Genomic DNA, 25384 nt, shown 5'->3' with positions numbered 1-25384 from the left:
TTATTTTCCATTTTATGGCCCTTTTTAACATGGACATTTTTTAAATTATGGTAAAATATACATAACTTAAAATTTACCATTTTAACCATTTTTAAAGTATATAGTTCAGTGGTGTTAAGTATATTCACATTGTTGTGCAACCAGCACCATAATCTCCAGAAATTTTCCATCCTGCAAAACTAAAACTCTGTTCCCCTTAAAAAGATCACCTTATTTTCCCCTCTACCCAGCTTCTGGCAACCACCATTCTACTCTCTGTCTCAATGAATTTGACTACTCTAAATACTTCATATTAAGTGGAATCATACAATTACTAGCCTTTTGTGTCTGACTTAATTCAGTTAGCATAATGTTTATACCTTATTTTAGTGTTACAAAAATTAAATAAATTTGACAATGCTTAAAAAATTGCTATAGGTAGTACAGATCTTTTTTTTTTTTTTTAAAGATTTTATTTATTTATTTGACAGAGAGAGACACAGCGAGAGAGGGAACACAAGCAGGGGGAGTGGGAGAGGGAGAAGCAGGCTCCCCGCAGAGCAGGGAGCCCGATGCGGGACTCGATCCCAGGACCCTGGGATCATGACCTGAGCTGAAGGCAGTCGCTTAACCAACTGAGCCACCCAGGCACCCAGTACAGATCTTTTCAAGGTGCTCAGTAACTAATTAATATCACACACAGTCACCTCTTAATATCAAATACCAACTGTTAGTTGATATTTCAAGGCCCAAGTGTTTGTTCATAAGAGATACAATCTCACTTACATGGCTTACATATTCTTTTTTTTAATTATGTTATGTTAGTCACCATACATTACATCATGAGTTTTTGATGTAGCGTTCCATGATTCATTGTTTGCATATAACACCCAGTGCTCCATTCAATGCGTGCCCTCTTTAATACCCATCACCAGGCTAACCCATCCCCCACCCTCTCCCCTCTAGAACCCTCAGTTTGTTTCTCAGAGTCCATAGTCTCTCATGGTTCATCTCCCCCTCCGATTCCCCCTCCTTCATTTTCCCCTCCTACTATCTTCTTTTTTTTTTTTTTTAACATATAATGTATTATTTGATTCAGAGGTACAGGTCTGTGATTCAACAGTCTTACACAATTCACAACGCTCACCATGGCACATACCCTCCCCAATGTCTATCACCCAGCCGCCCCATCCCTCCCACCCCCCACCCCTGGTTGCTGGAGTGGTGGGGGATTGCTTTTTAAAGGACAATATTCAAAGAAGTATCAGAGAAGAGGGCATGTGTAAAGACTGATCTGGCAGCAACAGGGAACTGTGGGCCCATCCCCCTTCTGAGGGTCATGGCCCTGGGCCCTCAGCCCTCCCTCCCCAAACTCCCCATCAAGAGTCTTCCGGATGTACTGGGGGGACAGGGCAGGGTGAACTGGGAGCCATTATTCACTCATAGAATGCAGCTATCTAAATCTATGCCCATTTGTAAGATTGATTGTTCAAGTCATTTCCATGTATATAATGAACAAACAACAGAGCTGGAAAAAAGAAAACAATCCTGCTTCCGACAACTGCCCACTCCATCTATCTGTCCTTAAGCAGGTAGGCTGAACAAAATCCCTGAGGCTGAAGCTGCCAACAGAGCTTCCAGATTCCAAGGACTGTCAATCGATTTCAGCCCACAAGATGTCACTAGCAGATTGTACTGAACAGGTGTTTTTCAGTCACTCCACACCCATTCTCCTTTCAGCACCACAACTTCCTTGTGAGCAATTACCTCTCCCAGCACATGCAGGATTCGTCAGAGGACACAGCAGAGGGCCCCGGGCTTCCTCAACCGAAGCACACCACCAAGCACAGTTATCTCCCTTCTCTCCTGGGCCTCCCTACCCATCCAGATAATGTAAGCAAAGGGGAGAAAACTCAAGAGGGGACTCACGCCAGGTGTGGCCCCTTATGAGCCCTGCATCTCTGTAGCAGTCCCAGCTTTGCTGGATGAGGCTGGTTGCTCAGCTGTCCTTTGGTTCTGTGAGTCATTCACAGACTTCTCATGCTTTCCTGTTTTGTTTAACCTAAGCAGGGTCAATTCCTATCCCGTGTAACCCAAGGAGCCTGGCACTGTGGGGAGTGGAGTGGCTCTCCTTATTCCTTCTTTATAAAAACAAGGCATGACCTCCCTTTAAGCCAGCACGCATATGCCTTAAAGCCAACGGCAGAAATGAATGAAGGCTGGGTGTAATTATATACAAGTCAGCGGCCATATTCTGAGAATCAAGTTCTACTATGTCCAGAGGAGAAAACTGCCAGGCTTGCATTTTGAAGTAGCCCATGAAGCTAGAAGGAGTTGAAAATTGGTAGTGGTGGAGGTCTGGGGCAGAACTAGCCTACAGGCATGGAATAGGGTAGTATTTCACACCTTTTGAATGACTTTGGGCTGGGAATGCTCTCTCCTGCAGCACAGTCCCATTACCACCAACTATATCAACTTCTTCACTTTCCATGGCCTGCCTGGACCCGATATGCCATTGTGACATCGTGTTCTTTCATCCTCTGACTCCCTGGTTTTCCTACCTCCGTCTATAGAACAGCAGAAAGGGGAAAGCATAAGCATGCGTATACACGCACACTTTTTCTCAGCTCCACTCCTTCTCTCTTGCTCTTCCACAGCTAGAGCAGCCAAAGTTTTAAAATTATAAACACACCATGCAAAGATGGACCTCTCTTTCCCAGCGGAAAATGCATACAATGGGCAGTGCTGCTTTCAGTTGTTCAGCCCACAATGTGGAAACATCAACACCCAGGATTCACTGAGGTGAGCTCAGTGGCTGCCTCCTACAAGTTCAGAGCCAATGTGTGGGTCAAATTCCAAAAGAAAGCTGGAAATACCCTGTCACTTGGGTTTTAGTGGAGGGCACCACCTCTTCTCAACTTCACCTCTCAAAATCCCAGCTCTCCAGTTGACACGAACCAGCCATGCTCTCATGACGATGAGGAATTAGGCCTGGTGCTCGGGACACTGCTAAGGAGTTTCCGGTCCCTTCTTTCCTGGTGTGGCATTTTTCATGCTCCTCTAACTGGCCTGAACACAAACCACTGGGGCCATGTGCAGACTGCACAGACAGTGGAGAGACAGTGAACCTGCAGAAGTTGCCTTATGTTCAGATCCCTGCTCCGTCAGTGACTGAGCCACCTCGGGTGAGCCTTCTAGCTTGTTGAAACCTCAAGGGCTGCTGGAGGACTAAATGCCCAGCCTAGGCACATAACAAAAAGCTGGGGGTTGTTTTGTTGTATGTGGGACATAGTTAGTCCTTGAGATAGTCCTTCACTCACAGCTGCTCCAAGGACCAGCTCCAGGATGCCACCACCTGCCTCACTTCCAGCCTCAAATTTGTATCACTGAAGTTGGTTCTCCACATATGAAAACTTTTGCTTTCAGAAAAATTATCCTTTTTTTTTTTTTTTTTAGATTTTATTTATTTATTTGTCAGAGAGAGAGAGAGGGAGAGTGCACAAGCCAGGGGATCAGCAGGCAGAGGGAGACGCAGGCTTCCTGCCAAGCCAGGAGCCCAATATGGGGCTCGATCCCAGGACCCCGGGATCATGACCTGAGCCCAAGGCAGATGCTTAATGGACTGTGCCACCCAGGTGTCCCCCCCAAAATTATCTTTAAAACATAAATGTTAGCTTGGGAGGACAGGAGAGCTCTGCAGATCCACTTCTCTATTACATTCACGATTACATGGTAATCGTGGAGGGGGGTCTCTCTCAAGACTCTCCCTCTTCTCTTCCCTCGCTCTACAGAGGCCCTTACCCCTACCTATGCCTTTATGTACTTCCTAAAGCTCAACTCACATTTCTTTCCCTAGCTCAGCCAGTGCCTCTGAGCTCTAGACCCTTCGACCTAACTTATTTGACATTTTCACCTGGATGTTCCACAGGCACCTTGAACTCCCCTCCATATCTCCCTTGTCTCTAGTCTGGTTCTTCTCTGGCGTTTCTTTTTTCAGTGAATGGTTCCGCCCTCCATCCAACACGGCAAGCAGGAAAACTTGGCACTCTATCTCTCTATAGCCAGCTCCTCACCAAGCCCTGCTGATTTTACCTCCTAAATACCTCTCTGGTCCATCCATGTCTCTCCCTTGCCATTGCCCTGTCTCTCAATTCAACTACTGTAACCTCATCTCTGGAAGACCATCCTTGTTCCTGGCCCTTCTCCTACCCTCTCTAGTCCATTCTCCAACACAACCAATGGATCTTCAAAAATGCAAATCTTATCGTATGATCTTCAGTTGAATATCCTTGAAGGGCTTCTCATTGCTTCCTAGATAATAACCAAAATCCTGAACCAAAACTGTTTAGCCCTGCACAGAACAGGCCTGCCTACCCCTCCCACCCAACTCAGGCCAATACTGCCCCGCCCCAGCTCACCACACTGGCCTTCCTGCTGCCAACCCCCTCAAAGTTGCCCCTCGGGATGTTGTAAATGTGGCTTCCTCCACACCAACCCCCACTTCTACCTTGCTGCTCCTAACTGCTCTCTTTCTCTCAGATCTTATCCCCTAGGTTGCTTACTCCCTAGGTTGCTTACCGGGGGAAACCTTCACTAACTTCTCAGTCAAGGTCAGGGCCCATTATAATAACTTAGTACCTTATCCTTTCCCTTTTTAGTATGCAGCATAGACATGTTTATTGATTGTGGCTGGAGTCTGTCTCCCCCATCAGACTGTAAGCTCTGTAAGGGCAGAGACCATGACTGACGGCTCACCCTTTCCACTCCAGCAATGGATTAAACACATGCTTACATAACACACATCTATGAAAGTCTATCATGTGCCAGAAACCATACATGAGTTTTCCTAAATTATGTATGTAAGGGCTTATGTAGGATCTCACCCTGTGGGACATGGAAAACAGTGTACTTCTAAGTAGATCTGCAAGGTGGATGAAGTGGGACAAATAATTAAAATGATGCCAAGTTAAAAGTCCAAAAGCAAGGGGAGAGTGCCAGGCAGGAGGGTGAGTTAGGCAAACAGGGCAGCAGGCCAACCCCAGAGGACAGAGTTGGTGGAGGGATGGAGGATTGCAGGGTGAGAGCTTGGCAAGGGACAGGACAGAAGAGAAAACAACGAGACTAGTTGCCCACTGCTCAGTGTTCTAAGGCCAGCCCCACTCCCTGTACCAAAAGGTGTTACTGAATGTTCCAGTTGCCCAGCAGAGAACTGACCCAAGAGGATCCCAGAAATAGAACAAAATTTCATACGGCCGCTCCTCACCTTGCCAACCATTCCTCCCTACTCTCCTAACTCCTGCCAAACTGCAAGGAATCATCCACCAGCCCCAGGTGCTGAATTATTCAATTATTCTAGCAGCTTTCAAAACATGTGTGCAGCTAGAAAACCCCCCAAAAAGAATTGTGTTATTTAGGCTACTAGGTCATTTCTTGAACCTCTTTTGAATCCTGCTTTGCTTCGCAACTGTTTTTCCATTGAATAGTAGGTCATTGGCACCCCACCTTTCCTAGCAAAAAACAGTGGCAAACATAGAATCACAAGAAGATCTGCCACGAATTCTGCAGTTACACACAGGCGGGTCCCGTCCCCATCCTGCCTGCAGCCCCCAGGCTCCCATGCTCGCCCCAGAGACCAAGGTCTACGGCAGTGCCTGAAATACATAGTGGACACAACGGCAAAGAGTCTGAATCTCCAACTATCCACTCTGCCCCTACAAACACACCAACCTGCCTATTTCTGTTAAAAAAAAAAAAAAAAAAAGACTTATACCTTCTAATTCCATCACAATGCTAAAATTTCCGAAATAATCTGTCTGCACTTGGATCTGGAAACCCTCTTCAATGCCTCACCCACAACCCACCCACCCAGTGTGTGTCAGCTCTCTGAGATATTTTCTTTGAGTAAAACAAAGAGAATGTGTTTTGGGGGGGGGGGAACTAGTCACGAAATAAGCCTATAAGACTCCATTTTAGCACAAAGCTGCTTCAGGAGTCCTCTATTTCTGGCTCTGAAGAAGCAGAGCAAGAAGAGCAGTTGGCCTCTCAAAAATGCAAATATTTGCCAGCAGTAACTTTTAACCCCAAGTCAATTACAAAACTCACATAGGAGAGAATGACATTTTTCATTTAATCAAAAGCAGTCTGAGCCACAAAGTCTCAGACGCTGCCCTCAAAACCTCAAACGTGGCTACCAGAGAGAATTACACTAACAGAGGAGCATCTCTTTGGAAATAGATTAAGGCAACCTTGCAAATAGTCACTTGCCCACACTAAGCACACCTGTCAGCCAAGGGACGGGGTCGGGGGGGTGCCGAGCTGTGCTAAGCAATGAGAACACATCGCTCATTCACACAGGTGTTGCAAGGCAGGACCAAGCTCCGCCATGATCCCCTCCTTCCCAAGTGTCCCAGGATACCAGCTGTCCCAGGAGAAGGAACACACAGACTCATGCCTCATTCTTCCTCTCCATTCTTCCTTACCATTTCTCCATCTGTTTAGCTCCATCTCCAGATGCTGAATAACGTTCTTCAGAGTCTTGTTTTTCTCTTTCTCTTTTTCGTATTTCTTCTTCCATTCTTCTGCTGTCAGTTCCAGATTCACCGAGACTGTATTCTTGATGGTCTTAGCCCTGGAATCAAAGACAAAAGGGAAAAATTCTGAGAGTAGCTATTAGCATTAGCTACATCATGAATACAATGAAGCCTCAAATGCTTTCGTATCCGAAGGCTGGGACTGGGGGAGCAGAGGGGACCCTGGGACCTACCGCCTCCTCACTCTGTTACTGGCACCGCTGCCCTGAAGGCTCCACTCAGAATTCCCTTTTCTCCTTTCCCTCCTACCAGTCTAAATTCCAAGGCTTTTCCCTTGAATTGTCTCCCAGGGCCACCTTTTTCTGTTCCCCCTGCCACCATCTTCATCTATGTTCTCAGCCCTGACTTACGGTGATGGTCTTTCTCAAGCACTCAGCACCCTTCTCTAAGCATCTTGCATGGCCCTGCCAGGTTCGTCTTCCTAAGTAAGTTTCCTTTCTATCTTAACATTTAGGAAACACTGGGGTTATACCAAGACAACTGAGACAAAGTCTACAGCCCTGTAGAGCTTACAGTTTCTCCTACCAATAAACTACAGACTGAAGTAATGCAATCAGTTGTTTCTGTTACTCACATTTGGTACCTAGAATCATCCCCAATGCATTGAACACATGTCAACACATGTTTCCCGGGACAGGTGGGCCACTTAATGGTTTCAGTCCAGCCAAGGGAAACCAAGGCTCCCCACTGAGCACACACCACCCGCCCCCCGTCACAGGCAGCTGTCACCATATATGAGTAGAGGGCCCACTACTCTCATCCCATGTTTCAAGGAAAGTCAGCACTTGAATATTTTTATTTGTATCTCCCAGTTTCAAACAATTTTCCAAAATAACGTGTAGGGCAAACAAACATGTCTGAGGGCCACCATTTTGTCATTCCCAGTATAAGAGATGGAGTGACTTTCTAGGGCATATGGCTGGGGCGGGGGGGGGGGGGGCAGGTGATGCCACAGTGGATGTCTGGACAGTTACCCAAGGGAGCAAGTGATGAGAGCAAAGGCAGTGACAGCTCTAGCTGACACCAAAGACAAAGACACGATTCACCTAGTTACCTACAGAAATGAACACACAAGCAGACCTGCCCAGTGAAAAAAGAAACTGACCACGACAGAATCCCACTTATTATTTACTTCATAAGAAGGCAGAAACCTCATTTAAAAATGTGATATCCTGTTTTATTTGCTCTCCACTTTTCCATTTTAAACTCCCACGAGTTCTTGTACTGTCATATTTGCCAGCATTATCTGATGTGTGATTCAGGTTAATTACTGTTGTCAGGAAACGACATTTTGGACATGATTTCTATTTCAGTGAGAGAAATTTCACCAGCCCCCACCAGGGCTACAGATGTCATTCCAAAAATTAATTCCTAAAGCAGACAACTAAATAACCCAACTGTCAAAAGAGGAGTGAAACGAAGTCAACGTGAGACTCCACTTAAGAATTAGTAAAATTCGCCCTCGTTCACTGTAGCTTGAGGCTTCTGTCGCCAGAAGTGCTTCAAGTCTGATTTTTCAAATCGTGGCCATGTTATTACTACTTCCAGTCCATGCCAGCTTGCCACTCTCACATCACCTTCAAAATAACGCAGGCGTTATTTTGCCTCTCTGAAGCTATATAGGAATGGCAAGACCACCCAGCCCGACAGTTCAGGGATGTTATCTCCCCGACATAGGAAAACAAACCAGTGATCTGCAGGAGCCTTACTCTAGCCATAAATTTACTGCTCACTCACCATTTTTATACGTCAATTGCACTGTGACAACATTTGGTTAATCCCAGTGTGCCCTGATCACTCCCAAAGGAATAGAGAAGTGTCTTGAGGCTTCATTCCCAAACACCCTCAGGTTTTTTAGCCAGAGCCCCCAAGCTGTATATAGAAATAAATGCCTATTCCAGAAGTTATATCCATAGCAGGCACTGAGCAAAATCCTAACCAAGGCTACTTAGGGGAAGACCTTAACTAACCTCATGTATATACCCTAACGGCAAGACCCGCTCAGCGCTAATGAGCCAAATCTTCAGGGTACAGTTATCAGGGTCTCTGCTTTGCAGTTTTTCTTTGTTTCTGTTTGCCTCAGAGAGTCAAGCACTGCTTAAGTAATACATGATCCAGACCTGCCCCAGATATAACATCCTCCTTTCCCCACAGGAAGGGAACCAGGACCCAGTTTTTAAAAGACCTCAATGCTAATGAATGTTAACCACCTTTGAAAAAGAATGTTAACTGGGGCACCTGGGTGGCTCAGTCAGTTAAGCATCTGCCTTCCGCTCAGGTCATGATCCCAGGGTCCTGGGATTGAGCCCCATGTCAGCCTCCCTGCTCAGCAGGGAGTCTGCTGTTTCTCCCTTTCCTTCTGCCCCTCTCCCCTCCTGTTCTCTCTCTCTCAAATAAATAAATCTTAAAAAAAAAAAAAAAAGAATGGAAGAAAAAGGATGTTAACCACCAGACCAAGCACAGCAAAGAGCAGAGACCACAGTACATCTTCTAACTGAGATCCCCATAGGGAGTCAGTTAGTCAGAAAAGGATTCTTTTAGATATATTTCACTGAGTAGAAGGAAGACCCTGCCCTCCTGTACTCGAGCATTCTATTTCCTGCCCAGCACCTCTAGGTCTCTCTGTCCCTGAATTTGCAGTTTACACGTCCGGAAGCATATGTCCAGGCGTCTAGGACTGCCAACCATGTCCATGTCTACCACCAAGGTTAAGCCCCCATGGGTGACAACACTCTACAGGCATTCTCATAATTTGGCCCTTGAATCAAGCCCTTGTTGAAGAGGGGACTTCCTAGAACTATTTGGTTCACATCACTCTACATGATAAATCCCATCCCCATCCAATTCCTCAATATTTGTCTATACTTATACTTGGGGGTCATAGTTCTAAATCATATACATGTTACATATCACTGGAATTTCTTCTAATTACTTTGGCCTCCCTGGAAGAGCCATAAAGATGTTTGCTCTTGGTATCTTCCAACCTCTTGTTTTCATCATTTTCCTTCCATTATACATTATAACTCTATACGTATCACATGATTGTGGAGACTGGAAAGTCTGAAAGTCACAGGGCAGGCCAGCGGGCTGGAAACTCAGGCAGGAATTGATGCTGCAGTTTTGAGGCAGAATTTCTTCTTCTCTGAGAAACCTCAGTTTTTGCTCTTAAGGCCTTCAACTGATTGCATGAGGCCCACCCATGTTATGGAGAGCAATGTGCTTTACCGAAAGTCAACTGATGGTAGATGTCAACCTCATCTACAAAAAGCTTCACAGCAACACCTAGATTAGTGTTTTATTAAATAATTGAGTACTACAGCCTAGCCAAGCTGACACATAAACCATCACACCTTCTAATGTGTTTTGAGTTCTGGTTCCTGCATAAAACACCTAACCTTCTTCTGGAAACATGACTGATGCAAAGCATCTTCCCATTTCCTGGTGAGGCCATTTTCCTTGCTTGTGAGTCGGGGGTATAGGGAATGAAAAATTAAAAGCTCTAAATTTTGTGTCTTTTGAAAAGCTCTAGTCTCCTGAGAAACACTGAGAAATGACAGATTTGGATGAGGATTTGGCACCTGGTTAAACCTCCATCACCCACAGTATATCTCCCTCTAAGAGCAAAAATTAACCTTATTGGTGTTTCAGCAACAAGCACTGCAACAGGGGGTGATCTGAGTCTTTTTCCATTTAATGTCAAAAGTATAGCCAAGGGTCTCCCTTGGCCAGAGTGCTCACTCTTACCCTTGCAGATAACTTGCTATCATGCTCTGGTGACATGAGTTTTGCAAGCACAGCACTCAGGACTAATTGAGCTTCCACGCAACTGGGCAAGAGGAGGCAAAATTAAAAAAAAACAAACAAAAGTACATCTCAGAAAAAGAAGAGTATTACTTTCCCCAAATTACCAATTCTCCTCCTTCTACGTACAACATACAAATTAAGCCTTTGAATTATTCATGCTAGATCAATCAAAACTCTTTGTGTCAAAGATGTGCTGATTCAGGCCTACTCCAAACTGATCCGTCTGCCCTCAGGGGGCCCCCATTTCCTTCATTACTCCCCCATCAAGGTACATTAAATAGGCTTCCAAGATAACTGGGTAATTCGAGTTCATACTTCTAAAACTTACAAATATCCTTTTTGAATAGTGCTATGAAAGTACTTTGGAAGAGTAATTAAAGACTAAAAAAAAAAAAAAATGCTGGAAGCCAAAAGAAAAAAAAAAAATCAGCGAAAGTGTTCTAATTTGAGTATCTTATCCCTTAAAAGAAGGAAGTGTTCTGTTTTCCCACAGTTCAGCTTTTTGACTCTGGGCTGCCTAGAAATTCAAGTGTCCCCTCCTTAACTAGATTAAAAGCGCTTGAGAGCACAGAAAATGGCTCCTACTTCTTTACTAGCACAATACTGGGCACTCAGGGTGACCAAGGGACACAGGTCTGACCAAATACAAGAGCCAGAATTCATCACTGAAACCAAGAAACAGATAGCGTTCCTTTTTCCCTTTTAATTCCAGTACCTAATCTAGAATCCTAAAGAGTGCTCACTTGGTAGGCTGGCTCTCGGGCATTTGTAGACTCTATCATGTTTCTACTGCTTCAAAGGACATACTTTTGTTTTATTCAGGGCATCAATACAGTAAAATAGCCTAGCAACAAACATGGACTTGCTTCACATCCTTGAAAGAACCACATGGGAATAACGAAGGAACCTCGTACAGCCCTAAGGTCTGGCCACCCCTGCAACAAGAGCATAATAAACACTCATTACACTGAATTTGAGATGTGCCCAGCAGTCTTTTCTGAGTTCAAAGTGCTTAATCTCATTAGCTATCAGATACCATGTCTAATCCGATGTTCAGACTCGTGTCTGCTGTGTAATTGGGTTCAATGCGTACATTTAACAGTAAAGCAGGTATGGGCCCCATAGAGAAGTTAGACATCCTTGAAGAATCCATTAACTAACTCAGGGATAGAGGGAGAGGAACCAAACCTCACACCTTTCTAATTATAGGGCTGGAAAACACACCAGATCTAAACCTAACCAAACTTCTGGACATAATGGTGTCACAGTTCAACACCTGCCCTAATGTTCTAAGGAATCCTACACAACAAGCATTTGACTCAACCGTTTATTCATTCGACAAGCATTTATTAAATGACCGTCTACTTATACTAGTTGTGCTGGATGCTTGTTGGGATGACTGACGCAGATGATAAACCCCGTTCCTACCCTCATGGAGCCTAGTATCCAGATGACTCTGATAAAAGATGGCAGACCAACCCATTCCAGTTAAAAAAGATAATTGACATCTTATTTTTATTTCCTGGAACCCCAAATTAGCATCAATATTTCTTTAGTCTTTCATTCTAGAAACCTACTTCTCACTCTACCTCACTCAGTCCGTCCCCTTCTCCCCGAGTCTATCCCATACATTCCATTCCACTCCGTGCAGTCCCATCTGTTCTGGGACTTTCCCAGCCTGCACACTGTTGAAGAGGGAGGCAAAGAGAAACCTGCAACCACTGAACACCCTATCACATGCCAGCCCGCCCCTGTGCTAAGTCAAAGCTGAAGCAACTCATTAATCCTCCCAACAATTCTCAGAGGTAGGCATTTGAGTTCTCCCTACGGACGAGGACAGAGAAGCTCGGAGAGAAGTAAACAGGAGAGAGGAATGGATCGATGGCAGAACTTGGCTTCAAAACTGGAACTGACCCAGAGGCCCGAGCTCATCGAGGATCCTGATCAAGCAGCCTGCATAGAAGAAGCTGTGGGTCAAATACTACAGTCCCCTACGCGTTTAGTCATTTACTGGCTATGTGGGCTCATGCGTGGCACCTAAGAGCTTTGAGTCCAAGCCTCAATGTCATCTTCTGCACACACTGAGATAGGAACTGCTACAAGGATTTGCCACTCCCAGCACGTGCTGAGCCCTAGCGATCATGACAATGCTGACGATTGCCTCTCTAAGGTCAGAAGAAAGAAGCTAATCATTTGGACTTATACTAAGACTCTTCCTATAGACAGCTGCAAATGCCCACTCACAGCAGCAACCTTGAGACAGACAGCCCATGCCCCAGGACAGCCCTGGCTTGCAACGATTCAGATTACTTTTACTTTGCAAGTCAGAAATTTTTTTTAAAGAGATGTTTCCTCCATAAATGCATTTGCTGCTGGTTTGCTCAAACGCGTCTTTGGAAAAAAAATGTTAAAGCTTAAGATGAAGAAACCAGGAGACACAGGACAGGCAAGCTGATCACCACAGTATTCTGTGTTTCCCATAAGCAGATGCTGGTTTATAGGTATCCCATGACCCTTGAGAAAAGTAGGCGTTATCCTCCTGCAATCCAATGACCTAAGCATCTGACTACTAGAGGAACTGATCTGAGAAGTAAAGGACCCAAATCCAGTTTAAAAGATAGATTAGTTCTATAATAGTTCAATGTAATTATTATTTATTTAGACATCCCACAGGTGCCATGACTGCGTAATTCTATGTTCTGCCGTGGGCTCAGGAAATGACTGGGGTTTAATGCAGTTTAAACAAGCCCTAACAATTTCCCATGTGGCCTGCCCACCCCCATCTGTCCTTTCTCTAGGCATCTTAAACTGTTTCTCAGGCATGACCGCACAACACACTCCCAGGAGGAAGGCAGGGGGAGAGCTTTGTGCATCCGTTTACAAATAAGGCAGGTGAAGCCCATAGAGAACTGGTGACTTCTCTGAAGACTGCACAACTGTTCAGAATTGAACGGCATGGTGGCACTGGAACCCACATGCTGAACTGGCACCAAGGGGCCGTGGCTGAAGGAGGCGGGCTCTGGGCAGCAGGGGGTGCTGGGCAGGAGGGGGCAGGAAGGCCCGCACTAACCCACGCACGTGAATGTTGTCTCGGGATTACCGCACTGTCCTGATGCCCACCTGTTAGTTCTCCGAGATCCCGGAAATCTCATTCGGACATTTCCGAAGGTGGGAAGATGGCCGCCACTGTGCCCTCTCCTCAGTACCCACAGTGTACCTCCCACTCCCAGGGTTCGTATGAGGATTTCCTTCGCCCCCCCTTTTATATTCATGCAACTACTCTATATTCATCCAAGTTTCTGGTTTTTCTATTAGCAACTCTGTAATGGTTCCCAAGTACTGGAATTAAAGGTAGCTATCAGTCTTGAGCTGTACACACTTGAAATCCTGTGATCCAAGAATAAGACTTAATTCCGTGAAGAACAAAAGCAACACTCCACTGAATTACCAGCAGTCACATCTATAATAAGTTTCAGCATTTTTTAAAAAATATCATACCTCTGATTGGCATATATCTCTGGATTCTTTTAAAACATAATTATTCTTTTGGCCTCGGTCAACGATGCCTCAAGTTTACAGGCAACACCTGCTAGCTGCAATTTCGTAACGGACTGCTTGCCCCTCCTTCTACGTCCTCGCTGACACTAGCCCCTCCCCAACTCACTCAGAGCATGGCAGCGAGAGACCACACCCACCTTTGCCCAAACATCAGTGTTGATTTGGTCTCAGCCTCATTGAAGACAGAGGGAGAACAGCAAATAACGATGGTGGTTCTACAGTTCCCACCCAGAGAGTCCTGAAGAATCCGAGTCATCTTGCTGTCCCGGTATGGCACGTGTGTTTTCTATTTAGGGAAAAAAAAAAAGTATTGGCTATTACAGCCATTGTCCATTCACAGAGAAAACACAAGCAAGTTAGCGATGGGCACACTGGGCTTAGAAACATGTGTAAAATAAGAATTTGTTGCCCAGTCTTTGGATTTGGCCAACATTTAGAGTGCCCAGTCTGGGACCTGGGTCATAGGAAATTAGCATCACCATTCATACATTTTAATGGACTAGATCTCCCAGCAAGTAGGATGTCTACAGCCAGGATTCCCTCTGCTTCTTTCCAAAGAAAAACAAACTAATCTCTGGGGTATGTGGCGAAGAGAGGACACAGACCCAAAAAGCGACTTCTCATAATATCATTTAATAGAGGGGGATAGGATCACTTACTGTCCCTTCTGCCAAGGCAGAGATCACATTTCCAAGAGCAGACAAAGATTTATTGATATTTTTAGCTTCATCGAGAACAGCTCCCTCGGCCCCGGTCTTGCTGACCTACCAGAGAGAAGAGAAAGCAGTGAGCTGCACAGGACAGCAAAAGCACAGAGTAGAAAATTCCAATTCACAGGAGGGCGCAGGGCTGGGGATTGAGGGAGGCGGATGTGAATCCTCCTGGAACGCAAGAAAAAATAAAAGTAAGTAAGAATCACGTTGACCAAACCTTCCCTTGTGCCTGAGGCTGGGGATTTGTTCTGTCTTGTTGTCATTTTCCTCTCAATTAGGTTTTAGGGGAATGGCTGAAATGCCTCCAGGGGTGGAGCTGCAGATGCTTCCCTGGGGGACATCCATCTAGGGAAACCAGGCTTCAAGAGTGCTGTCACTACCGAAAGGCTGGGCCCTGCCAGCCTGAGCCACGGCCTCCTCGCCGGAGGGAGCCCAGGGAGAAGCGTGACGCGAAAACACTGTCCTGGCCACGATGAATGGACATATCGAGGAAGTGTACGTTATGAGCTCCACCTTCAGGCAAAGGACAAGAGGTGGTGGTTGGGGGGGGGGGGGGGCGGTTTGTCCAGACTCTCTGCTCCCTGCCTTACTGACTCCGCTAGCAAGGAAAAAGGGAACGACTGTCCAAAAGGAAAGATACCTGGGGGCATCACAAAGTCAAGAAAGTGTATATTACATTGTGGACTTGTTTCTTCTCTCTGCGGCCGGGGAACCACGTACGGTTCCTCCTCTGCTGTGTTATTCCTGGCAATTTCCTATTGATAGTGTCTGCTCTAGGTAGAGAGCAGTTTACAGATGCCAGGGAGAAAGGGAAGCCAACATGCTCCCCGGCCCGACTGGCTGGGCAAACGATGCGGGAGGAGCAGCTCCTCTCTGAAGACAGGACGGCAGGGAACTGATCGCAAACTGCGCCAAGACTGATGGTCATGAGGGATAAAGGAGAGACTCCGAGGGATAAAAACGAATGCACATGCAGGCGGCAGTGTTTTCAAACACGATAGATACTCATCTCTCTGAGAATTGTGTGTGTGTAGACACCACTGCAGACAGAGAAATCATACAGCTGACGGGTCACCAGTAACAGCCTATTCACACGGTGTGGTTTAAGGTGCTTTCCTATCTGAGCATCTGAACTCCACGAAATATGCAAGACAGGTACAATTGCCTTCCATTTCCACAGACAAGGAAACTTTGAGCTCCAGAGATGTCAAACTGCCAGTCCAAGGCAAGAGCACCATTTAGGGGAGTTGGGGATTAAAGCCCAGAGTTCGTTCTAATAGATCACACTGACTGACACATTCCTGTGGGCACATCTAGGGCAAAGGAAGACAGATGGGAGTGAAAGAAACAAGGTACAGGACCACAACTTTAAAATGCCCCACAAATATCATAAGCAATAACCACCGACACTGTGCAGAGGACAGGCCTCCACACTCAACTGGCAGCATGGAGCTGTTTCCAGCTGTAGGCCCCAAATACTCCCTCCGTGCTTGGAAGGGAAAGAAAGCAAACTCGGGAAGAACAAAGGGGCCACTGGGCTCTTTCTCCAGACCCACACAGCTGTTGCAGCAGCAAAGTGCAGCCTGGTTGCCAACGTTCAGTCTAGAACTAAACGATGCTGCTCCGTCTTCCTATTCTGGTTCATGTCTGTTTCATTAAAGTTACAAGCTTGTACCAGTAAAATTTTAGATTCCCAACCAGATAATTTTCCAGGAACATCCACATGACTCTGCTCATGGCTTTACAGATGTGTACAGGAGAACATTTCAAGTAGCCATTACTTACATGGATGTTAGTAGCCATAACGTGGCGTATAGCAACTCAGCGGTGGGGTGCAGTAAGTGGGGATCAATTGCACAGCTCAGGAGACTGGCCGAGCCCCAGGGCTGGCCCCTGGGGACAGTCAGCACTGTCAGCGATGACAGAGGCCACATGGTATTGTGCACAGGGACTTGCTCTGTGAGGTCGCCCGAGGGGAGCAGTGCCCCCAGGCAGGGTGTGGCAGCAGGAATCTCTGGCAGCGTGCTATGGAGGTGAGGCTAGGAGGGGGCAGGTAGAAGGTTATGGGGAGCCTGTTTGGTCTAGAGTATGACCTCAGCCAGTGCCTAGGAGAGCATGGGACAGATGCCAAAAGAGAGCCCTGACAAAACCAGAGAGAAGGAACAGGGCTTTGGGCCAAACCCCTGGCTACCCGCCTGGTGTGTGGCCTGAAGGAAGTGGGAGGCTGCCCACGTGAGGCCCTGTCAGACCACACCCACTGCAGGGAGAAGCAGGGAATGCAGGGACAGCCCCAGGTTCCAGGGACTGACGTGGCAGGACTGCCACGGCCCAGTGGCAAAGTCCGTTTCTGGCCTATTTGAATCTGGTGCAACACGGGGATCTTCCCTTTCCACAGAAGGTCATGTCCCTCCCCCATGTGTACAACTACCTCTGCCAGGCTAGGCGCACACCAGCACTTGCCTAATGTCATCACTGGGGCCCATTAAGCATAAATCCGAGTTGACATTCAAAGCACCTCCTGTGATGTGAATAGGGAACTTCAGGACCAGAAAAGAGAGCAGGGAAACGAAGGTGAAGTTTAATAGCATTTTGGCACAATACCAGAAACTTTAAAAGCTCTTTAAAACCAGGGAATAGAAAGGGTATAAAAATTATACCATTGCACACTGGAGCAAATAACAGGGAAAATTATAGATAATACAAATAAGGAACCAATTACCTTTTCGCTCCCAGCCAAATCAACTAGATAAAGCTTCCCACTGAGCTTTTTTTCGGTCTCTACATTCTCTTGCTTAATATTAATCAGGAAGATACTGTGACTTCTAGAGCTGTGTTCATTCATGTCTGAAAAGGAAAATAGTTTACTGCTCTGCAAAGAATAAGAAGTTTAGGGGCGCCTGGGTGGCTCAGTCATTAAGCGTCTGCCTTCGGCTCAGGTCATGATCTCAGGGTCCTGGGATCAAGCCCCGCATCGGGCTCCCTGCTCCGCGGGGAAGCCTGCTTCTCCCTCCCCCACTCCCCCTGCTTGTGTTCCCTCTCGCTGTGTCTCTCTCTGTCAAATAAATAAATAAAATCTTTAAAAAAAAAAAAAAAAGAAGAAGTTTAGGTAGCAAGGCTCTCATCTAAAAAGCACAACAAATCATGCTTAATAGCTCCATTTTTTAAAGTCCAGCCAATTTAAAAAGTATCTAAGACCACAGTTTCTTTTAAAAAGACAATGAGAGATTTAAAGTATCTTCACATGGCAAAGAAATTAAGAATCTTAGTGGATGGTTCAAGAGAACAGATTCTCTAGCTTTGCCTGAAGCCCCCATGGACCCTCGGCCTCACAGTGCTCACAGCTGGAAAAAAAAAAAAAGAACAAAGAGCTCACAGCTTCCTCCCCCCTCACCTTTAGTCCCTCAGCCTTGGTCATCATGGTTAGGACCCAGTGTATTCCGTCTTCATCATGTGTGTAAGCCTTGCCTTATCCATAATATCACAAGCTTTCTTAAGGAAGGATTATGACCTTAAGATTTAAGACTTCTTTTTTTCCTTAAATAGAGTTCTATAATCCATACTAGGCATGTTGAAGGTCTCAAAGATTAAATATGCTTCATTAGTACTGAGTACTAGAAATAGAAATCTTTTGGGGGGCACCTGAGTGGCTCAGTCATTAAGCGTCTGCCTTCGGCTCAGGTCATGATCCCAGGGTCCTGGGATCAAGCCCCACATCGGGCTCCCTACTCAGCGGGAAGCCTGCTTCTCCCTCTCCCACTCCCCCTGCTTGTGTTCCTGCTCTCGTTATCTCTTTCTCTGTCAAATAAATAAATAAAATCTTTAAAAAAAAAATAGAAAAAGAAATCTTTTTGGACCCTGGTCTCTGTTAACTAGGCAAGCAGAGATCCTAGTGATAGTCTTCTTCAACCCCCACTAGCAATCATTTCTTAAAACCAATTTTCTAGGCACCCTTGTCCGAGATGGCTGAAGACTAATGCTAGACCTCAAGATCATGAGTTGGGGTGCAGGACTCAAAGAGGAATATCAGTCTCTTATCTGGTATGTGGAAAACAACAAGAATGCAGACAATGATTGATTCCAACTGGAGTCCAACAAGGAAGGGATTCAGTGTTTTGGAAAATGCTGGTGCATCCATGACCTCCTCAACTATGAGTCTGACATGAAGTTTGACATTCCTATCACATATCCTACTATGGCTCCAGAAATTACAGCCCCTGAACTCAATGGAAAAACAGCAAAGATGTATAAGGGGTGACAAAATATGCCTGACCGAGCACTTTAAGCCTTTGTGGGCCAGGAACATGCCCAAGTTTGGACTAGCTCATCTCATGGCTCTGGGGCGGGTTCCATGGCTGGTAATGGAAATCCCAATCTGATTCAGAAAGGTGTGTGATCTGGTGTAAAGAGAAATGCAACCAATGAAGGATGAAGCCACTGAGGCAAGACAGAAGGACCTTTGATAGGCTATGTTCCTGTTTTCTGTGCATCACTCTTACTCATCCAACTGCTTCCCCTCATACCTCTTCACCCATAACTGTTACTAAGTAGCTACTTCAGGCATTGCTGAAAAAATAAACAACAGTATTGCTACTGAATTTCTAAGACTACAGAGGGAGGGGAAAGACTGGGGCTTTGGAAAACCAAAAGGCAATTTATATCTCTTCCCTTCCCCAGGTGGAGCAACAAGAATTCCAGGAAGGATAGGAGGTGCTGAAAGTAGGTACATAATCTTTTTGGTTTCTGGAGATAACTTGTGAATAAAAGCTGCTTCCTCTGGTGGCCCCCCCAAAAATCTTTCCAGAATATATGGGGGAAAAAGTTAAAGATTCCACAAAAATTATGTTGGAATTAATAAATGAATTCAGCAAAGTTGCAGGATAAAAAAGCAACGTAAAAATCAGTTGCATTTCTATATACTAACAATAAACAATCTGAAACGAAAATAATTCCATTTAAAATATCGACAAAAAGAGATACACCTGGGTGGCTCAGTCTGTTAAACATCCGACTCTTGATTTTGGCTCAGGCCATGATCTCAGGGTCATAAGATCGAGCCTGGCTTCGGTCTCCATACTGGGCATGGAGCCTGCTTGGGATTCTCTCTCTGCCCCCACCCCAACTCACGCACTCTCTCCCTCTCTCTCTCTAAAATAAATAAAATAAAATAAAATAAAATAAAATATCAACAAAAAGGATAAGATACTTAGGAATAGACTTAACCAAGGAAGTAAAAGACATGTACATTAAAAACTACAAAATGAGGGGTGCCTAGCTGGCTCAGTCAGTAGAATATGTGACTCTTGATCTCAGGGTTATAAGTTCAAGCCCCATGTTGGGTGTAGAGATTACTTTAAAAAAAAAATCTTCTAAAAATTTTTAAAAGAATAAAAACTACAAAATATAAGAAGACACCTATAAATTGAAAGACGTTCCGTGTCGATGGATCAGAAGACTTCACATCGTGAAAATGGCAATACTACCAAAAGTGATCTAGAGATTTAATGCAATCAGTATCAAGATCCTAGTCATGTTTTTTTGCAGAAATAGAAAAGTCCATCCTAAAATTCATATGGAATCTCAAGGAACCCCAAATAGCCAAAACAATCTTGAAAAAGAACAACATTGGAGGTCTCACACTTACTGATTTCAAAACTTACTACAAAGCCACAATAATGAAACAGTGTGGCACTGGCATAATGGCAAACATAGAGAAGGACAAATGAGAGCCCAGAAATAAACCCTCACATATAATGGTAAAATAATTTTCAACAAGAGTGTCAAGACCATTTGATGGGAAAACAACAGTCTCTTTACCAAATTGAAAACTGTATATCCACATGCAAAAACAATGAAGTTGGACTCTTACCTAGGCCATATACTAATTCAAAAACAATCAAAAACGTAAATGTAAAAGCTAAAACAATAAAACCTAGAAGAAAACATAGGGGGAAAACGTCATAACATTGGATTTGGCAAAGATTTCTTGGAAATAATACCAAAACCACAAGCAACAACAGTAAAAAACAGATATATTGGACTTTATCAGAATTAAAAACTTTTATGCATGAAAGGACAGCATCAACAGAATGAAAAGGCAACCCACAGAATGAGAGAAAATATTCACAAATCGTATATCTGATAAGGAATTGAGATCCAGAATATACAAAGAACTCCTATAAATCAACAAGAAAAAAAAAAACCCAATTATAAAATGAGCAAAGAACCTGAACAGATATTTCTTCAGACAACCTACAAATGGCCAATAAGCACATGAAAAAATGCCAAACATCACTAGTCATTAGTGAAATGCAAATCGAAACCATAATGACATAACACTTCACACCCATTAGTATGGCTGTTAAAAACAAAAATAGAAACTAAGAAGCATTGGCAAGGATGTGGAGAAATTGAAACTCTTGCACACTCTTGTTGGTGGGAATGTAAAATGGTGTGCAACAACAATGGAAAACAATGTGGCAGTTCCTAAAAAAATTAAAAGTAGAGTTGACATATGATCCAGCAATTCCACTTCTGTATATATACCCAAAAGAAGGGAAAACAGAAACTTCAACAGATATGTATACATCCATGTTCACAGCAGCATTAGTCACAATAGCCAGAAGGTGGGAGCAACACAAGTATCCACATGTCTATCTGTGAATGAATGAACAAACAATGTAATATATACCTACAACAGAATACTATTCAGCATTTTTAAAAAGAAAGGAAATTCTGACATATGCTACAACATGAAGACATTATGCTGTGTGAAACAAGCCAGTCACAAGAGGACTTGTATCCCTCCACTTCTATGAGGTACATAGAGCTGTCCAATTCATTGGAACACAAAGTAGTATAGCGGTTACCAGGGAAGTATGGGGAGGTATTGTTCAATGGGCTGGGGTTTAACTTTGGGGTGATTAAATTCTGGAAATAGACAGTGGTGATGGTTGCACAACATTATGAATGGACTTAATGCCACTGAATTGTACCCTTAAAAATGGTTAAAATGCTAAGTTCTATGTTATGCGTAATTTTAAAAACCACCTTACCAGAATGATAAGAAAAATAATTAATGTTCTGCACCTACAGTTCTGAACCAAGGGGCCAAGATGGATTGTCAAGTATGCCGTGAATAATTCACAACTAACAATAGCTTAAAAAATCAAATAAATAACTTCTTTATAAATGAGAGATGCTATTACTATAAGAATATCAGTCTTACATTCTTTCAAGTATATGTAAAAGCAGAAGAGAAAAGACGTGGAATTTAACCTACGCTGTATACATGTCTAGGCTCACCTATGAAATCTGCCGCATGTGTGAATATCCTCTGATAGGATGTCAGGGTAGAGAAAAGGTAGAGAATTACGGTACTGGGTGACAGAATCACAGAGCCTTGGGTGGAAGAGACTTAGAGAGGCTAGACCAGTCAACCAACCGATGTTTCCATCTCTTGTATACCTTACAGGGAACCCTGCCCCTCCAGGTAGCAGGCTTTCCTTGGGGCAGCTATCAGGAGCAGAGAGTTCTTGTGGTCGGTCAAAACCTGCCTCCTGGTAGCTTCAGCAATCCTAGGTGGCCTACCCATGCGGTTCATATAAAGCAAACTGACTTTCTTAATGTCAGCACCTTGAACATGTTAAGAAATATATTACACTGTCCCTATGTTCTCCTCAGAGTTTTTCTTTCTTCCAACCTAGAAATCCCTAGTTCTCTCAACTCCTCCTCCTACAAACTCCCTCTGATTTGTCCATACCCCTCAGAATGAGACAGCCAGCCCAAAGATGGGGGGCCAGAACCTCTGCTGCTCTGACATAGGACCTGCTTCCCGGAGACATGTGCGCACGCCGAGGAAGGAACTACAAGGTAAACAAGCTGGCCTGAATGTGTTTGCTATTAACATGGCATAGGAAGGTTTTCAATAAAGCTCCCAGCTCCACTTCCTGAGCTCCTCCTTGCTTTTCTTTTCCTTTTCTAAACAGGGTAGAAATCTACCGGGGTTTCTTTCCACACATATGACTGGCATATAAAATTTGTTGGCTTGCGTTTTTTTTAACCTGAACAATAGTGTGGTTGAAATACATTTAGAAGCTGACTTTTAACCCCCTTTCCTTGGTTGATTGGTTTTCCCCAGTGTCCAGACGTAGGGGGCTACCAGGGCCCAGCGAGCCTCACCCAGTATTCCCGAGAGTTCCCTGAATGGCAGAAGGCATGCTTCCAACGATCTGCTGAGACACTCTCGTCCTGCACACTCCTGTGTGCTTGCTTCCGAGCCACTGCTTCATAACTGCCTTCCCCGGCATTATTTCCTTGGGACCTCACTACCCACCCCTCCCAGTGGGTGAGCAGACATTCGTATCCCAAGTGACAGGGGAGGAAACACCACCCCATGCTTACTTGTGACAGCCACGTGTCGGTTTGCTTTGCCTTCATCTATCACATCCATGACCTCCTCGGGGCTTGACACAAACCGCTCGGTACACCCCTGGAAAAGAGTCAGATCAGGTTAACCACTAGAAACTGGAAAGCTGGGGCGCCTGGGTGGCTCAGTCATTAAGCGTCTGCCTTCGGCTCAGGTCATAATCTCAGGGTCCTGGGATCAAGCCCCGCATGGGCTCCCTGCTCCGTGGGAAACCTACTTCTCCCTCTCCCACTCCCCTGCTTGTGTTCCCTCTCTCACTGTGTCTCTCTCTGTCAAATAAATAAATAAAAACGTAAACAAACAAACAAACAAACTGGAAAGCAACTCTATTTGAAGACAGCTAAACATTCTCCCATTTCTCCAAAGGCTGCCATATTGGTCCAACAGCTCTTCCTCCTGGCTTATGGCTTGAGTTCTACATCAAAGAGAAGTCTGAGCAAACCCCAGGAAACCTAGAAGTAAACCATAAAAGAAATGCCAGCTTTTTCCTAGATTTTTAAGTACCTGTGCATACTCAACAGCAGTAGAAACAGAAAATAAAGAACACCAGTGACAGAAAAAGAAATGGATGAAATTTTGCTTTGCCTTTCATGCTAGCCACCAACTTTAATTAGACACTTTGAAGTTCTAGGCATAATGCTATGATAGGCTTGCTCTCACTGCAAAGTATACACAATTATCTCCACTAGCAAAGCCTCTCTACATGTGACTAATAAATACTTGTTCACTTCTCCACTTCTTACCTCATGTGATTAGACATCTGTGATACATTCCCACAGGGATACGACTGAAGAAATCAAATGTCTGTTTTTTAACCAGATAGATATTAAATATAAGGAACATGATGAAACACCTACATACACTCTATAGGAAATATTCTGGGCATATTTGGTAACCATGATGATGACAGTGACAGGAGAGAAGTCAATTGCATCATCAAGTCTTCCTCATACCTTTACGTACGGGACTCTGTTTTTATCTTCATGAACAGCCAAGTTCGTCTTGGATACTGCAAATAACGACGACATGCAGAGGAGAAAAGAAAAGTTAAAGATTCTGTATTGGAGGAAAAAGAGAAATTGTTACCGAAGATAGGCAAATCTAATCTCTTTGCCATATGCAAGTTTAAGCCTTGGCTAAGAATAAGCAGATAGTGTAAAGGCAATAAAACATCTCTATAAACTTTCATTAATTCCTGAAGCAGAAGAGCTGTGAATCACTTCAACCTCCCTAGACCTTAGTTAAAGAACAAATAGAGGAAAAGCATTCAGGTTACTCACCATCGAGTAAGTCCCTGATTTTGTCCAAGTAGATCTCAAAATAGGAAACCTAGTTAAAAACAAATTGAGTTTGAAACAGAAATGCCATGCTGTATTTGAAAAAATATCATTACTAGAACTCATAAAAGCCTTTGTCATGCACAGCTAAGAAGAGCAAGAAGGGGGCAGAAAGCTGGATTCGGAGGCCTGCAGCACAGAGCCCCAGCCAACTCTCCTGCACTCTCCAGCTTCCTGCCACGTCAGCCTGCTCTGTGGACCCCTGCCTGGGCTGGGCCACCCCCCACGCCGTACAGCCCCTGTGGTCTTGATTCAGGTGCTCCTTACATTGTGCACTAGACGGCCACTTAGGGGTGGACTCTACCCTTCACCCTCGATGAGCACCAAGCAAACTTCTAGGTAGGACCAAGGCTGGAACAGAAAATGGTCTTGGCGAGTAATTGTCGACATCAGTTGGCATCTCCTCATGCATGATGTTGACCCCCTCACCAGACCAGGTCCAAACATTCACATGAAGGAAGTGGGGATGGGGATAAGGGCAGTTTGCTTGGAGCTACAAGAGCTCCAGGGTAATGGGGAGAGAGCTGCTGATGGTGGCCAGCTTTGGGGAGGCCAGGAAAGGTTGGAACAAAATGGGATTTAATGAGAGACAGACTAGACTGTGAGGGGGAAAGGAAGCCTTCTAGTCAATTATCCTCAGAGCCCAGCCCCAGCCCCTCCTGCATCAGCATCACTCAGACCTTTGTAGAAACTGCAGAGTCGTGAGCCCAGCTGCAGACCTCCTGAGTCAGAATCTCCGAGAACTAGGAACTGGCTTCTAAACTCCCTAGGAACACCTGAGAACAACTTTAACTAGACATGTGACCATGGAGGTTTAATTCACATGTAACCAAAACTATAGGCATCGGTTTTCCCATCTGTCAAATGAAACTATTGGACTTAATGACGTCAAAAATTTCTCTAGGATTCTGCACTCTGTCTACACCTGCCTTCCACCTCCCAGATCAACTTTCTTTCTCTCACGTTCATGGGTTGTTT

At 44.7% G+C, this 25384-nt stretch overlaps 1 protein-coding gene across 1 annotated transcript in view; it reads right to left on the bottom strand.

The window, feature by feature from the left end:
- The window catches only part of KIF5C (kinesin family member 5C), a 131942-nt gene that overhangs the window by 42041 nt on the left and 64517 nt on the right, over positions 1–25384 (bottom strand). Inside the window, exons 5-11 of the mRNA XM_021703005.1 lie at positions 24350–24398; positions 24023–24078; positions 23045–23132; positions 17364–17488; positions 14591–14695; positions 14069–14217; positions 6459–6607 (exon numbers count right to left, since the gene is read on the bottom strand). Coding sequence (XP_021558680.1) covers positions 6459–6607; positions 14069–14217; positions 14591–14695; positions 17364–17488; positions 23045–23132; positions 24023–24078; positions 24350–24398 — 721 coding nt within the window. The remainder of the gene's footprint in view (positions 1–6458; positions 6608–14068; positions 14218–14590; positions 14696–17363; positions 17489–23044; positions 23133–24022; positions 24079–24349; positions 24399–25384) is intronic.

This window comes from Neomonachus schauinslandi, chromosome 3 (assembly GCF_002201575.2).
Source record: "Neomonachus schauinslandi chromosome 3, ASM220157v2, whole genome shotgun sequence".
NCBI lineage: Eukaryota > Metazoa > Chordata > Mammalia > Carnivora > Phocidae > Neomonachus > Neomonachus schauinslandi.
This window is presented reverse-complemented; position numbering and strand designations above follow the sequence as displayed.